The sequence below is a fragment of the Anastrepha ludens genome, chromosome 2, assembly GCF_028408465.1.
Source record: "Anastrepha ludens isolate Willacy chromosome 2, idAnaLude1.1, whole genome shotgun sequence".
NCBI lineage: Eukaryota > Metazoa > Arthropoda > Insecta > Diptera > Tephritidae > Anastrepha > Anastrepha ludens.
Window position 1 is genome coordinate 40,049,074 of NC_071498.1, and position 16,313 is coordinate 40,065,386.

A 16,313-nucleotide genomic window follows, 5' to 3' on the forward strand; every position below is an offset into this window, starting at 1 on the left:
AGACTCTTCTTTTGACTAAAGTTGTATGGGAGCACCTAATTAGTTTTGAAACTTGCGATCCGATACATGTAAGGGCCAAATACTTTTCATTAGTGGAAAAAAACCTGCCGTAGCTTCCGTTGGTCATTGTGCAAGAAAAAATGTTATAATAAATAAGCAGATCCCACTTTCAATACATTATTTAAAAGCTGCTTGAACATTGGTTTGGATAAGGTTGGGTTAAACTAGGTTAGAATAAGTGAGGTTAGGGTAAGTACTAAAATCTGACTTCTAAACCAATTCTACATCACACCTTAGCTATAAATGCAAATTAATTTAAGCTATGCCGTGTTTGAGATTAGTTTTCCTCAGTTTTCGAATGAAATAATTAAAGTTTTTCAAAATCTGGTATATACGAGGTGTGTTCAAAAAGTATTGCGAGTTTTGTGTTGTTTTCAAAAATTATTTATTTATTCATTAATATCTATTTTGTCCCCTTCAAAGTAGTCCCCATGAGATATTATGCACTTGTGCCAACGTTTTTTTCCATTCTTCGAAGCACTTCAAAAAATCATTTTTTTTTATCTTGTTTAGCTCCTCCTTCGATGTCTTCTCGTAACTCGTCAATCTTAGCATAGCGTCGTCCTTTCATGGGCTTATTCAGTTTCGGGGAAAAGAAAAAAGCACAGGGGGCCAGATCTGGAGAATACGGTGGCTGTGGCATAATTAGTGTATTGTTTTTGGCCAAAAAGTCACGCACAAGCAACGAGCAGGGGCGTTATCGTGATGCAAGAGCAATTTTTTGTTCTTCCACAAATCCGGGCGTTTCTGGCGGATTGCTTCGAGCATAACTGGCAGGTAATATTCCTTATTGCCCGTTTTACCCTGTGGCAAGAACTCATGATGCCCAACGCCCCTGCAATCGAAGAAAACGGTAAGTAAAACTTTTACATCCCACCGAACTTGGCGCGCTTTTTTCGGTCTTGGTTCATGCGGCAGCTTCCATTGAGATGATTTTGCTTTGGTTTCCACGTCATAACCATAAACCCACGATTCGTCACCAGTTATGACTCTCTGGAGCAAATTTGGGTCGTCACGGACAGAGCTCAACATCTCATTAGCAATGTTCATGCGATGCTGCTTTTGGTCGAAATTGAGCAGTTTTGGTACGAATTTTGCGGTGACCGGCCTCATGTCCAAATCATTGAAAAAAATAGAATTGCACGAGCCAATCGATGTGTCTAGGTCCTCAGCAACTTCTCTAACGGTGATTCCACAATTTACCAATTTTCTTCACTTCATCAATTTTTTCGTCTGTTGTTGAAGTGCTCGAGCGTCCGGCACGCTTTTCGTCGTTCACATGTTCTCGGCCTTCTGAGAACAATTTGTACTACCGATAATCGTTGCTTTGGTCCAAAGTAGTTTTTCCGTATGACACAGCCAACATTCGGAATGCATCCGCGCACTTAATTTCGTTTTTCACACAAAATTTGCAACAGGTTCTTTGATCCATCTTTTTGAATAGGTAAAAATCGAGGACGAGCCGAAACTCGTATAAGCAAAGCAGCTGTCAACAAATAACTGAACATTCAAAATGGCCGAACTCATCGGCATGAGTTAGAGACATGAACACCAACATATCGCCACAAAAAAAAAAAAAACTCAAAATTCGCAATACCCTTTGAACACACCTCGTATATTCGCGTTATAGAAATAGTTGCATTTACAAGGTATAGATTTATAGACATGCATTGGGTATGTAGGTACAAGGTGATAGTGTACTTTCAAATAAATATTTGACTAAGCCAAAACAAATTTATGAAGAACATGTAAAAAATACTGATTTTTTAATAAATTAAAATGTATTGAATTTACATAATTAAGTGGTCACTTACTTTAAAACCTGGTTTGTGCATACAATAACCGGCTGCTGGTTTGTGTCTTGGCTATCCCGCACTTGCAACACCACATGCACCCAAATGAAATCGCCTTGACGCCGTTGCATGCGAACCAACAATATACAAGAGCGATCCTGCTCCGATTGAGTTACTGAAATTGAAAGTAATAGGGAAAATAGTAATTTTAATGAATGTAATGAATTTGAAAACTATTTAAATTAATTTCACAAAATTCTCTAATTTTGAGTCATTTTTTACTCACTGGTTTCTCTCACTATCTATGCGTCAACGTACATGTAAATTCAGCGAAACCTTTCCTAACGGACATCTCTAATCGACGGGCATCTCTTTCGGGAGGACACTTTTTCCTGCACCAAGTTTTAAGTATAAATGTCGGAACAAATTATTCTCTCTTGAAGTGACTTTCTCTTAGCCAGACGTAAAAAATTTGACACAAAAACCTTTATTGGGCGGACGCGAACTCCTATACCCGGTCAAAATACTTACTAAATTGTAAAAAGGGGGGAATAAATATAAATGTCTTAGAGGCAATACATTTCGTTAAAGAAGCTTGGGCAAAAAAGAAGGTGCAAATGGAAGCCATAGCGAACTGTTTTCAAAAAGGAGTGACCGAGTGGTTGGCTAAATTGCTGGGCCAGAAGAAGTTAAGTTTGTCAAAAGTCGAATGATTCGGGGTTCTTTTACTATCACCCTTTCCATGGATTCTTCATAAATAATAGACGAAAGTTTTAATACCTAAAATATGTTGAATGAGAAAATAATTTTCTGATACTCGCAGTTGATCAGAACTTCGAAGATGACTCTGCGTTATGCCAAAATGCAGAGGTGCGTTATTTACGTTCTAGGATCCCAGCACTCAGCTTTTGACTAGGAAGTTCACTCAATTAAAGTCTAATAGAAGAAGTTCATAAGCCCGTTTTGATGTGTTTCCACAAATGGAGGGACCTACAGTTTTATGCCGTCTCCGAACGGCAGATGGTTTTATGAGAGGCTTTTTCATTTTGCCTTGGGGGCAGATACATGTCAACCGATACGGCAAAAACACGTACATACATAGAGGTCTTCAATTAAAGACAGTGGATGATGGAATTAAATAAAGCCGAAAAAATATCTCAGACAATAGCAGACTCACCCACATCCTCATGGTACTGCTCTCGTACACACAATCGGTATTTCACATTTACAACGAAAAGATCGTCCCTGGTTCCAACGGGTTCGCAAGGAGATAAATGTGATTAATATTCAAAAACGAAAATTGTGTACTTAAAAAAAGTAAAAAAGTTTTATCAACTAGGAATTGCATTTTTGGACTCAGCAGCTTGCATACTACTAAATATATTTGAGTAACTGCCTCACAAAATATGACCCACAAAAACATGAACCTGTTATGAATGGATTGTGAATAACTCGATTTAGAAACTTATGCTCATTATCTATGACAGACATAGACTCGGAACTAGTGCAGGTTGAGTAAACCTCAATATATATTATCTATGAAGCCTGCGCCTGAAATCGGAGCAAAAGCAGGAGAGAAACAAGAAGGAAGTCATTTGCATATCTCTTGATATCAAAGCAGCATTTAATCACGCCTGGTTGCCAGCACTTCTGAACCTACCAGGACATATACAAACGGTTTCGAATATATATAAACCCATAGGAAGTTATCTCACAGACCGATATGTCTCGTTAAACTACGCCGAAGCCAGCTCATCTAAAATCATGACAAGAGGTTGTCTTCAAGTTTCAGGTCCAACTTTCTGGAACTTAATTAGGGATGAACTGCTTTTAATACCACTGCCTCAACTGTGCGAAATTCAAGCTTTCGCCGACGATGTCCTCCTCACAGTTAGTACCAAGTCATTACAGGAATTCGAAACATACGCTAACGACGGTCTGCGACAAGCATACAAATCGGAAGCCGGCGTTAAGATGACGTACAGTGTTACAAAAATACATAATACGACAATCGCTTGAGATTCACAAATCATACAAAGTACGTGATTGCGAAAGTGCAGCGAGTTTTCACAAACCAATGCCTACTGGGAAAACATCATCATCCTTTAAAGGCAGGTTTTAGAACCAACTATAACATATGCAGCTAGCATATGGGGCGATGCCCTTGAATTCTGAAATATACGGTAACTACTAAGATCATTCCAGAGGAATTTCGTCATGCGAGCAATAAGAAGCTTCCGTACTTTGTCAGCAACATCTGCGTTATCACTTGCTGGATTTTTACCACTGTACCTTAAAGTTGCAGAAGTAATCTGCTGAAAACATTAAAGGCACCGGAGTGTATCCCCATTCGTCTGGAAATATACAAATAGAGCAACGTATACCGCCAAAACACCAGTTCCACCCTTCAGAGTAGCGTGGCATCGATAGGCAGCAGCAGGCCGATAATGTTCCGGCAGATAACGCTACATTCATCTTCAAAGATGGTAGTAAGCTTGAAACTGGCGTCTGTGGAACATCTTTTAGTATTCGCCTCCATGGAGATTGGGAGTCACACAAGTTTACCCTTCAAATTTAATGTAGGCTCAATTGAAGCTGAAAACGCTTAAACTGTGCTTCTTTTAGGACAGTCGTTCTTGCTTGGAAACTATTCAGGATCGAAGCAATCCTACGCCGTTAATCGTCAAAGACATTTTACCGATTTTTTCTGGGTAAGATCTCATATTGTAATCTAAGGCAATGAAGTCGCAGATCAACAGGAAAAAGATGCTAGAAATCAGCACTCTGATTTGTAGTGCCCCCACTGAGTTACGCCAAGTGTCATATTCAGTCAGAAGTGTTTGAAGAGTGGCAATCAGAATATTAAGAAGAGAAGGTGTTCTTTCCTAGCGTTGCGAACGCATGACAATATATAAAAAAATTGGTACTTCCTTCGAGCTGATCTAAATCATCACTGGGCATGGTTTTAATGAAACATATCTTAATCGATTCAAGATCATCACTGAGATCACTGTTCATGCGATTCACTCTTTGTACAAACAATGATGAACCTTCTCAAGGACTGCCCCGAGCGCTCGAGAGCGATATAAAACATTCTATGCACCTTACGAAGTCCCTCGCTTTGACATAAAGGCTGCCACAACAACTTCAGAATTTTCAAACTATGTCAAATATATTCTTAATATTAACTTTTCTATTGTATTGTAACTTTAATATGTTTCCTTTAACTTAAATTAACATTGTGTCTAATCAGACTTGTATCCATCCATTCGCAAGCCTTGTATTTTTTCACTCAAAATATGTACAAATTTAGGCTTTAACATGTCTGAGACAAGTTTTCCTCAGTATATTGGATACTTACTCAGCCTATGTTTACTTTGCGCCTCACGTAAGTTCTCCGAGTGCAGTAGATTGTACCACGAGTGGCCGTGTATATCACTTTTGTTGTAACCTAAATGAAATTCGCCACTGTAAAGTAAAATGGGGAATACGGACAGGATTAGTAAAAACAAAAAAAAAAAGAAAAGAATTTAATAAATAAAAAAACAAAAGTCCAATCATTTTATGTCACTTAGTAAATAAATATTCTACTGCGCATGCGCTACTCACTTTTTATCGATATGCGCGATTTTCATATCCATTGAATGGATAGTGGTAAAGACATTGGTGGCGCCCTGCACCACACATTCGCGCGTCTCGGGCATGGCAATGGGCGTGCATGTGGCCAAAAAGACCGGCTCGTTGCGACTGCAGAGCGGCAAAAATGACAGATAATGACCCTGAACTAGCACAACCTGCAAGAGAAGCAAAACAAAAGAAACAAAATATAGCAACGCAAAAATGAAAAATAAATATATTTGGATAATAAATCGAAAGCAAAGAGCCAAAGTAAACAAAGTCGAACAAAATTGCATTTAAAAATTATAATACAAGAAATATTGCAATTAAAATAAATAAAAAATAATATGGATCTGATCGTAAACGAGTGTTGATTTGTTCATGCTGCCGAGGCATTTCATTAAAAAGCCACTAAAAAGTAATTTTATATACTTCTTAAGCATATATGCGTGTGTGCATTGTAATTCTATATCTCTATGTACGATTTTGTGCAACACACCCTTCCTGTGGCACAAGTGAATGTGTGCGAATGCGAATGTGAATGTCCGCGCCAAAATACACAGTTGGTGGCTTTTTGTTCGGCTGCTTGGCCGCCTGCCAGTTTCCGTCGATAGTTCATAATTCAAATTTGTTTGGCGGTTTTTAATTTTTGTGAATTACAGCAGAACGAATTACATTGGATTTATGTGCCTTTAACTTGGCAAATCCAATTTTTTACTTGCGTCTTTCTTGCATGAATTGCGTTTTTAGCTTACAAGAAAAAAATTTAAATTAAAAATAAATGTGTTAGATAACAAGTGCAAAGCCTTTTAGAATTTGCGGTTTAGGGTCATGGCTGTACTCAGATTCAATTTTTTTTCAATGGACTTGGAACTGTAAACATTTTAGTTAACAGAAATATATATAAATAATCATTTTCAAAAGATTTCTTGACTTAAGCGATCTTTTTGCTTCAATACTTACATAAATAAATATGTCTTTTTTTAAATCTGATTATTTTGTGTTTTTGTGTTCCTTACAAAGGTCTTACTCATTGATAGAACGATTTTAAAATTTAAGGTGAAACAGGAGAAGATTGCTCAAAATTCATTCAAACCCATTTTTTTTTTATTTTATTAATTATGTGGAGAAGAGCTTCTCAAACTACGTTGGTGCAATTTTTTGCGAGTTGCAACATAATGATTGTCTAAATCCCGACATTCAGGGATTGCAATAATGAGATCCCGAAAATTCCGGAATCGTAACGATCCAAAAACTTATATCTCTAGTAACTAAAGGGTTTTCCAATAACAGGTGTTATTTTGAATAGCCCGCTATTTCGATAGACGTCAATTTTGGGCGTCATCCCCAAAGAAACAAAAACAACACCATTGATGTTCGTATAACTTTGTCCAACACCCCATCTTTTGCTGGGTAGTGGGTCTTGTTTTATGTCACAAGGTACTTACATGTTTATGCCAATCCAGACGGTTTTTTATGAGAAGCCTTTTCAACATTTTTTTTATTGAGGCGCGACTATTAGAAATAACTTTTTCTATCATTTGGTTTTTCCACGCTCGGTAGTAGTAAAACAAGTAAAAGTATTCTGAAAAAGGAGCTTTATTTGAAATGCCATAAACTAAATAAATATTAGTTTGGGGAAAACGAAATGCATTATTTTTGCGTAAAGTTTTTGCGCAAATGATTTAAAACTGTTTTATGGCCGAATATTAGCTCGTGAGCGGTGCTACAACTACTAACATGCCAGTCGACTTCGATTATTTCTGTGACTTTGTAGACTTTTTCGACATTTTCTTTAGCATCAAAAATACCCGAACAGAATCAATGAAACCAAAAATTTCATGTTATGAGCTATTACAGTATCGATACCACAAACACCATTCACAATTTCAGCGGCTTGACATTTTCGGCTTTATCAAAGAAAAATTGTAAAATCTACCGAATCTTCTCTTTCTTGGCTTCCATTGTTAACACTCTGCAACTTATAACTGAATAGAGCCAACAAAAAACAGCAAACGATTTTTGTTAGTGTGAAATGTCACCTTGACTACGAGCATGAACTTTAAATTGCTTGATCGAAACTTTATGAGATATTGATCACTACAGAGGAGCACATGACAAATTCCATGACATTTGGTATGACAGAAGCTGAGCGGCCGCACAATTTCATTTTATCTTCGATTGAAAGAAAGAAAACGAGCAAAAAACAATTCAATTTTGCATAGCCGTTAATAACACAAATATCAGGCAAATTTAATTGATAGGCTTCGTTGGTGAGTAATGCTCAATTGCTTCATACGCATCACTTTTTATACAAATGTAATAAGTCATCTCATTCAATTACGCAATAGATGTAAGTGGGCAAATAATTGCAGTAATTAAAATTTGCGATTCACTTTTGCAAATGAAATCATCTGTTGACTAAATACTGTTGAGAAATAAGGAAAATTTAATAATAGTAGGAAAGCATTTGGCGAAAATCGCCGACCAGCAGAAGCATTGTATCTCCAAAGACGGGTATTCAATCTTCGGCTGAGGGCCTCCAAAGTTCGTCTGCACACTAACAACTGTGCGGTTCTGTAGTTTACTCGTTATTACTAATTTTTGGCAATGCTGCAAGTTGGTTGATTGAATCTCAAATGAATTAAATTAGGGACATTTTCTTCCGGCAAGTGTACCGACGGGAATATTCCTACATAGCCGCCACTTGACGACTTCGATTAATGTATCATACGGAGTTTTCTGCTGTTGATTGCGAAGTGGGAGGTTTCCTCAAACTATTTGATTCAGTGTATAATGCAGACACATAGCAGAACTGTCAAACTGTACGTTATTGTGTGATATCTGATGTGGATGTCGAAACTTTAGTTTTTCAAATTTCAAACTTTTTCTTTGAATTTTTTGAAAAATTTCTTATAAACATAGCAAAGAAATAGGGAGTCAAATCGGTCGAGTCATTCTGAAATGAGTTTTACTAAAGGCTGTTTTTGATTCTGCTTCCACGTATTATTCAGTGTTTTATAATACTAACAACTACCATTTTTCCAAAATGTTGGAAAACCGCTAAAATTTTGCTCATCCCTAAATTTTGCTCAATTTTACCAAATCTTTTGAAAGTATTCGAATTAGTCATGCATAGGCAGTTAAGCGCGTTTCTTTTTACATAAACGGCAATTCGGGTCTCGAAAACGACATAATTTGTGCTGATTGACGTCATCGAAGATATTCGTGAGTCACTTTCTTTACCCTACGTGACCACTTAAAGGCTTTGGATTCAGTTAATTCCAATATATTGTTGGCAAGACACGACAAATTTTTTGGTCCCTATTTCTATGCTGCTAATTGCCTCTTTGTTAGAAACTAGGGCACAAGTTGTCTGTCATTCAATCTAACATCATTTGTTTTAGAATAACAGAGGAGTTCCACAAGGATCTATTCTTGGGCCTCTGTTCTTTTTTTTTTTACATCAACGATCTACCAGGAATTTTTAACCAGGAATTTTTGCGCTCGTTTGCATGCAGATGATGCCAGATTTATCGACCTTGCAAGCTCAATGACATAAATCAACCAAAACTAACACAATGCACTAACTCGTAACCCTAAAAAGTCTTCGTTGCTTGTTATCTCCAGGAAGCTCCTCGATACTTCAACATTACCAAAAATCTTTCTTGGCGCCATTGCTATCAATTATGTGCATAAGGTTGGGAATAATTTTCAGCGAAAGGATAACATGGGATAGTCACATAGATTTAGTCGTACGTAAGTTGTACGGAATGCGTCGCGCACTAGGACTAGGCTGCACTTTACTCCTCTACGCATTTTTAATGGTAAAAACATATCTTATGCGCTTGTGATTGTATGGTTGTGAGATTTTTGTAAATTATGGTTATGTCTAAGCTTATGCAAAAGCTTAAAGTATTGTTTAATAAAATTATTTGTTAAACGTTTGGGATCAAGGCAAATATACCATGTTTCACCTCTCGCTGACACCATCCTTACTACACGCCCTTGAATAAGCTTCTTCAGTTCAGATCTCCCTTACTTACTACGCGAAAGTACTATACCTGGGTACCTCGCTCTCAGAATGACTGCCGCGAAGTCAGTCAGAAAATCTTAAGTTCTCGCTGCTAACATCAGCAAGACAATTCTTGGAATAAACGTTAGTAAATACTGTCCTTTCTTCATTTCTCGGATAATTAAAATTCAACAACAAATTCAAATCGCTTGGTCAAAATTCAATAAAAAATTCATAAAGGTCTACACTCCCACTCTAAAGTTGTCGTTAAATGCGTGAATCATTACATGGCGTGGTTGACTAAAATTTTTCTATACTTTTCGAAATAGTATTGAATTTTACGATTGTAAAAGGCTGTTTTATTCAGATTTCTCAGGCTGAACAGATTTTTAATCAGGGTGACCCGCCTTCCGAGGGACACATAAAACTGGTTTATCTAAGAATTGGTTACATGATAGTAGGTACATGTTTAGGATCAAATGAAAGGTAATACTCTGAGGTTGTCAAAATTTGCAAGAAAATGTAACAGTTATCGGGAATTATGGTGAAAAAATCGTAAAACTTAAGAAATTTCTTCCAATCTTTTTAATTACATGTCCCATAACTTCCGGCAGAAGAGCAGTTGGGAGTTGACGAAGCATTTGCTGGAGAGCCTAGACTATCATTAGAGATAAATATACTAACATTAGGGATAAAAAAAACCTTCATAGAATCTACACCAAGAAGTTATAGGGTGTTAAGAAAAAAGAACCTAATATTACAAAGTCTCCACTGCCTTCGAAACGAAGCATTTCACACTTCCGCCCCCATACGATATTTTGTTTCCATCGCCATCCTACGGAAAGCATAGTGGTAGGTAATGTGCTAACTCGACTTCAGCGCAAACTGACAGGAAATTTGTTTTTTACAAACCTTGTCCTGACAATTTCAAACACAAAAATCAGAAAAAAACCCCAACAAATTTGCCAAATCGATCAAGCCGTTCTCCATTGAAATGCTGATTTCATTTAGTTCCAAACTCAATTGAGTGGATGTGTGAATGTGTGTCACAGTTTAACTTCCAATGGCGTCAAATTAAGATTTCATGTTCGCAATAAAATCCACACAGCGCACTCTTTTGGTGATACATAAGTCAGGTACCTGTTATACATTTCAAAAATATTTGCATTCGACTTGTCACACACGCACACACACACTTATACGCTCGTACAAAGTAAGCATCAGCATCAGCACTATGCAACAGGTGACTAATTTCAATTTCAACGCAATTCTAGCGTAAACTTCAACGTAAATTCTGTAAATTTTAGTGACTAGTTGTTGTAGAGCTTTGGAAATTTATAACCCAGCTTACGCGCTTTGACTAAGATTTATGCGTAATTCAGGGTGGCAATGGCGTGAAACCTCAAGCTGTAGTAATGCCTGTAATAGATATGCATTTGTCATGAGTGCATGGCATACTTGTAAAAATATATTATATCCAACTATGTTTGTGTGCATGTGTTGTGGCAGGTGTAACATGCAATACGAACATTTTATGCAATGCGAAAAATTGAAAAAACATTTGTGTATCTATTTATACCCATATGGGTAACCAATTACGTGAAGCAGTGCATATTTTTACGTTCGACGAATTTGATTTGATGATTTATGGATCGTAGTTTATTTTAGAGTTTTAAGTTGCAGACTGCGCTTTGCTCTAAATTAAATTAAATTTGAGTTTATCAAATTTTGCTTCAATTTATATTAATTTCGACATTTTTGATGATATATGGAAATTTCCATTTTACTAAAACTTTACTAGAATTTTTGTAATTTATAATATGAGCCACTGATACGTTCCCTTCTGTTGCTGTATTGAAAAATTTACTATTTGGGAGGAAATCAGACAACTTTATTTATTTTTACTAATTTACTTATTTATTTATTCAACTATTAATAATCTAAAAATGTAGTAATTCTTGCAGACTATGAAAAAATAATGCTAAACAATTAAATCAAATTTCATTGTAATAAAGAAAATGCAACATTTCTTACAGTTTACAAAGGAATAATATTAGAGAATATTTAGAATTTGGTTCAACGTGGTTTGTGGAAGAAAAATCTAGGCCAATATGCTTTGAAAGCGAAATAAATTCACTCAAAGCACTAGAAATTGGAGCAGCTTCGCTGAGTAATACACACCGTTGCATATTTATTAGCGCACAATAATTTTACTTATATTTGTTGTTGTGCTTTAGATAAATATTTTTAACATGCACTGATTGGACAAGCGTTCACCACTTGTATTAGGCAAGAAGAGAGCAGACAAATCTAATTTTTACAAAAATTATATCAAATTGCCGCGTGGTACACAACTAACAGAAATCTGAAAAGTGCAGTTTTAGCTTTTGCTTCCGAAGAAAATCATTTCAGGAAATAGCCATATAATAAGAAGAAGTCAATAACAAATAATCGGCGTGATTGAAAACAAATTTTAAATACCTGTTAAGTGTAAAAGTTATTCGCGTGGCGCGAAACAGTACAAAGACCTTACGTGATATCAAGGCTGAATGTGACCTCAATGTTTCTCGATCTACGTTAAGTTGAGTTTTAAAGCGTTTGTGGAGTAGTAAGTTCTCTAGAATGAAAACTCTTTTGGCTTAATGGCTACGTCAGTAACTAAATTGCCATATTTGAGCCGAACAATAACCCGAAGTTATCCAAGAGCAGCCATTACATCCATTAAAACAATCGTTTGGTGCGGGCTACGGGCTAGAGGAATCATTGGCCCATATTTCTTCAAAGACGAGGCTGGCGCTAATGTACTAGTAAATGGCGCACGCTATCGCGCCTTGATGTTATGGCACCGAAAATTGAAGCCCTTTATCCCCACAATATGTGCCATACAGCCCGAGAAACAATGGATTTACTGCACCGTCGTTTCGGTTAACAATTTATCGCTCGTTTCGGACCAGTGCAGTGGCCACCAAGATAGTGTAAAATCACACCTTTGGACTTTTATTTGTGGGGATTTGTAAAGTCTAAATTCTTTCTGGATAAAACAGCATTGACTGAAGCATTGGAAGCCAACATTACTAAAGTTATTTACGAGATAGTGACCGAAGTCCTCCAGCGAGTCATTCAAAATTGGTGTTTACGGGTGGCCGAATTACGGCACAGTTGCGGCCAACATTGGAAGGGATCATCTTTGAAAAATAAATGTGATGAATTTTACAAGAAAAAAAAGACGTGATCCTCTTTTTATGTATATTTATATCATTTTTGTAAGGTTATATTTTTCGGCAAAAAGGAATTTATCTTAGTGGGCCAGATGGATTTAGACCAAAGTGTAGTAGAAAACCAAAGTGAGGGAGTGAATAGGCCTTCTGCTATCTAAAGATTTTAGGTTAGTGAGCAAGCACCGATTTTTACAGGATGAAACTGGATTAGTGAAATCCAAAGGACGCAAAGAATAACACACAAAAGCTTTCTGGACACGTTTAAGCCTACTAATACATGCGTAATATGGTCTCCAAGTAGAGACGGCATATTCCAGCTCGAAACGCTCCAGAGAGGCATATAACAGCTTTGGAGTATCCATATACTCCTACGAAAAACTCCGCAGTAAAACGTCGAATAAGAGCAAGTACGGAATATAACTTTAAAGTGGTATAATTTAATGTCTTTAAAAAGAGAAACTATCAAATATCATATCAAGATCCAGAATTTCACTTGCCTTGGATAATCTAAAGCTACCCATGTGGCAGGAAGCAGGTACGAGATTTCAGATTTCATTTCATTTATTATAAAGATGTTTGAAGTTCTATTGGATTATATTCCCCCTATTCAATCTACAGTGTCCTATTAGAATTCTTATAATGATTCTTAAATGATTCTGATACTCGCACGACGCGCGTATTGCGATTATTTTATTAACGCAAGTACTTAACGCATTTTAGGTTTTTAGATAGGTGGTAACCCAATTTGAAACAATTTCTACATTTAAGTGCTCTTAAATACAAGTAGTTTGGTATCCACAATGCAGTATTAATTTGTGATCCATTTCAAATTGTTAGATATGCGGCAATCCTTTGTTTTTCTATATTAAATAGCTCTTCGGTACCTTTTATTTGATATCCTTATTGTAATACGTCATTATTTTAATCTACAAGATGAAGTCCAAAATAAACAAGACTGGCGTCATACATTTGTTTTTGATGTCACCATCTTTTTAATGAGTTAGTGCATTGGTAGTTACATCTCTAGCTGACTTCCAGTGAAAGCTTGGTGACATTCGGTTCAGTGGAACCGAAGCATTACGTCTAAAGTGTCAGTATGTTTGTGTCATCGGTACAAAAATAAGTATCGAACAAAGAGCTAATATCAATATTTGTTTTAAAATCGGTAAAACGTTTACCGAAACATTTGAATTGATGAAAAAGTTTATGGCGATGATTGTCTATTTGGTACCAGAGTTCATGAGCGGTTTACACGTTTCAGAGATGGTTGTGAGGATATAAATGCCAATAAACATATCAGTAATCACCGAAAAATCCATCGAATTGTTCGTAAATTTGTCAAAAATGAAACGAAATCATCGTTGAAGTTCGTGGAATCGGAGTTGAATATCTCCAAAACATCGATTTATCGCATTTTAACTGATCATTTGGGCTTACGAAAGGTCTGTGAATGTTCTATTCCGCACAAGTTAACTGAGGGCCAAAAATTGCTCAGAATTCAACATTCGGGAGACCTCATTAAAAGGCGAGAAAAGATGAGAACTTCCTTTACAACATTGTAACTAGTGATGAAACGTGGTGTTTCCAACATGAATCTGAAACTAAGCGGCAAAGTGCCGAATGGAAGGCTCAACGGGCCAACCCGTCACTACAATTTCTATTTAGGCGTTTTGAAGCGTTTGTTGCATCGCATTCGTCTATGCGCCCTGAATACCACGAAGGAGGAAGCTGGTGCTTATTGCATGATAATGCACCATCTCATCGATCTACTTTTGTGACTAATTTTTTGGCAAAAAATCAAATTTTAACCATCAATCACTCACCCTGTTCGCCTGATATGGCTCCCTGTGACTTCTACCTATTCAGAAAATTGCATTTGGCTATGAAAGGAAAAAAATGTTTTGGGTCCGTGGAGGTCATCCGAAAGCCTTGTACCGACATCTTGAAGGACATTCCGATCAATGACCTGAAGCACTCCTTCGAAAAGATTTTAGATCGCGAAAAAACAGTGTATCGGGGCCTGATGGGACTATTTTGAATAAATAAACTGTAAGATATCAGAACAAAGCTCCTTTCGTTTCTACTTTAGCTCAGTCTTGTTTATTTTGGACTTCACTTGTGTAATTAGGATTTAATACATTTCTATTTTTTATAAATGTATCCAAGTGGGTGCCCTGCTCGGCAGATTTCTGCATAATTTTTTTTTTTTTTAATAAAGCAATTCTATTCAAGCAGCATTCCTTTCACTTATTTTTCCACCTTATATTATATTACATAATTAATTTAATTTTTTATATGCATGGCAACCCTATTCAATAATAGGTGTAGATTAAAGCTTTCTCACACTTTCCCAATCAAATAATTGAAATATCGTTTATGCTATCGATTGCTGGAACCGGAAGTTTTTATATTGTCTTCAAACAAAAATTTCTTAGAAAAAAGCACTTTGAGTTTTTTCGAAAACTACGAATATGCTGGCAAATTTGTCAGATTTCCCTCGCCTCTACTTATTTTAGCAAACTTTCCAAATCATTCCAGGAAATCGCAAGTGATGCGCTTACCATTTCTTTTCTATTCATATACATTTTCACACATTTATATTTATTTATTAAAAATTATAATTATGTTTTAAAATTCTAATATATTTATTTTTATTTATATTTTCGCCATTATTTTTGATTAAAAATATTTTCTCCGGAGCTCAGCCAGTAGTCAATAGTTGCGATAATGTCTAAGATTCACCAAAAATGATTATTGACTGCTCCCTGATTACACTAGTCTACAAGGAAAAGTATCCGAAATAATTTAAACTAATATCTGCTTCTCTGTCCATACAAAATTCGGATTGATAACTAAAATTAATTTATTAGTTTGAGTTTTCGAGATATCCTAACCTAAAAGTGCAAAAAACCCCATTTTTGCCCATATTTGAGGTTATGTAGCCTTGCAGATGTTTTCTTTCACCAAAATTAAAGGATGGCATCTTTAAATACAATCCTTCTTTTTTCAAATGGCGTTTTGTTTGCTCAAATATCATTTTTTTTCGCAGAGATATCGCATTTTGAAATTTTCATGTTTCCTACACCTGAAAATCGATTAAGATAACATAGACATGATATAGTCGCTTACTAATTTTCTTGGGTTTGAGGGCCTGAAATATATGGATTAATGGTATGTAAATTTGGAGTTTGTGGGAAAGCCTGCTTGCGGTTATGTGGGTTAGCCTGCTCGCGGTATGATAGGGGTGGTTTCTAGGGGTTAGGGCTGTGTGTGACTCGGTACCCAAAGGTTAGATAGTGTAGGGATGTGGTGAGTCAGCACACTTATGGTGTGAGACAAAATTTTAAGAAAATAAGACTCAATTCAAGAAAATTAGTAATCGAATATATCATGTCTATGTTATCTTAATCGATTTCCAGGTGTAGGAAAATTTCGAAACATGAAAATTTCAAAATGCGATATCTCTGCGAAAAAAAATGATATTTGAGCAAGCAAAACGCCATTTGAAAAAAGAAGGATTGTATTTAAAGATGCCATCCTTTAATTTTGGTGAAAGAAAACATCTGCAAGGCTACATAACCTCAAATATAGGCAAAAATGGGGTTTTTT

General features: G+C 36.3%; 1 protein-coding gene across 1 annotated transcript in view; it reads right to left on the minus strand.

Moving 5' to 3' along the window:
* Positions 1-16,313, minus strand: part of LOC128859152 (uncharacterized) — a 116,194-nt gene that overhangs the window by 8,091 nt on the left and 91,790 nt on the right. The window contains exons 6-8 of the mRNA XM_054095949.1: positions 5,463-5,647; positions 5,215-5,321; positions 1,875-2,028 (exon numbers count right to left, since the gene is read on the minus strand). Coding sequence (XP_053951924.1) covers positions 1,875-2,028; positions 5,215-5,321; positions 5,463-5,647 — 446 coding nt within the window. The remainder of the gene's footprint in view (positions 1-1,874; positions 2,029-5,214; positions 5,322-5,462; positions 5,648-16,313) is intronic.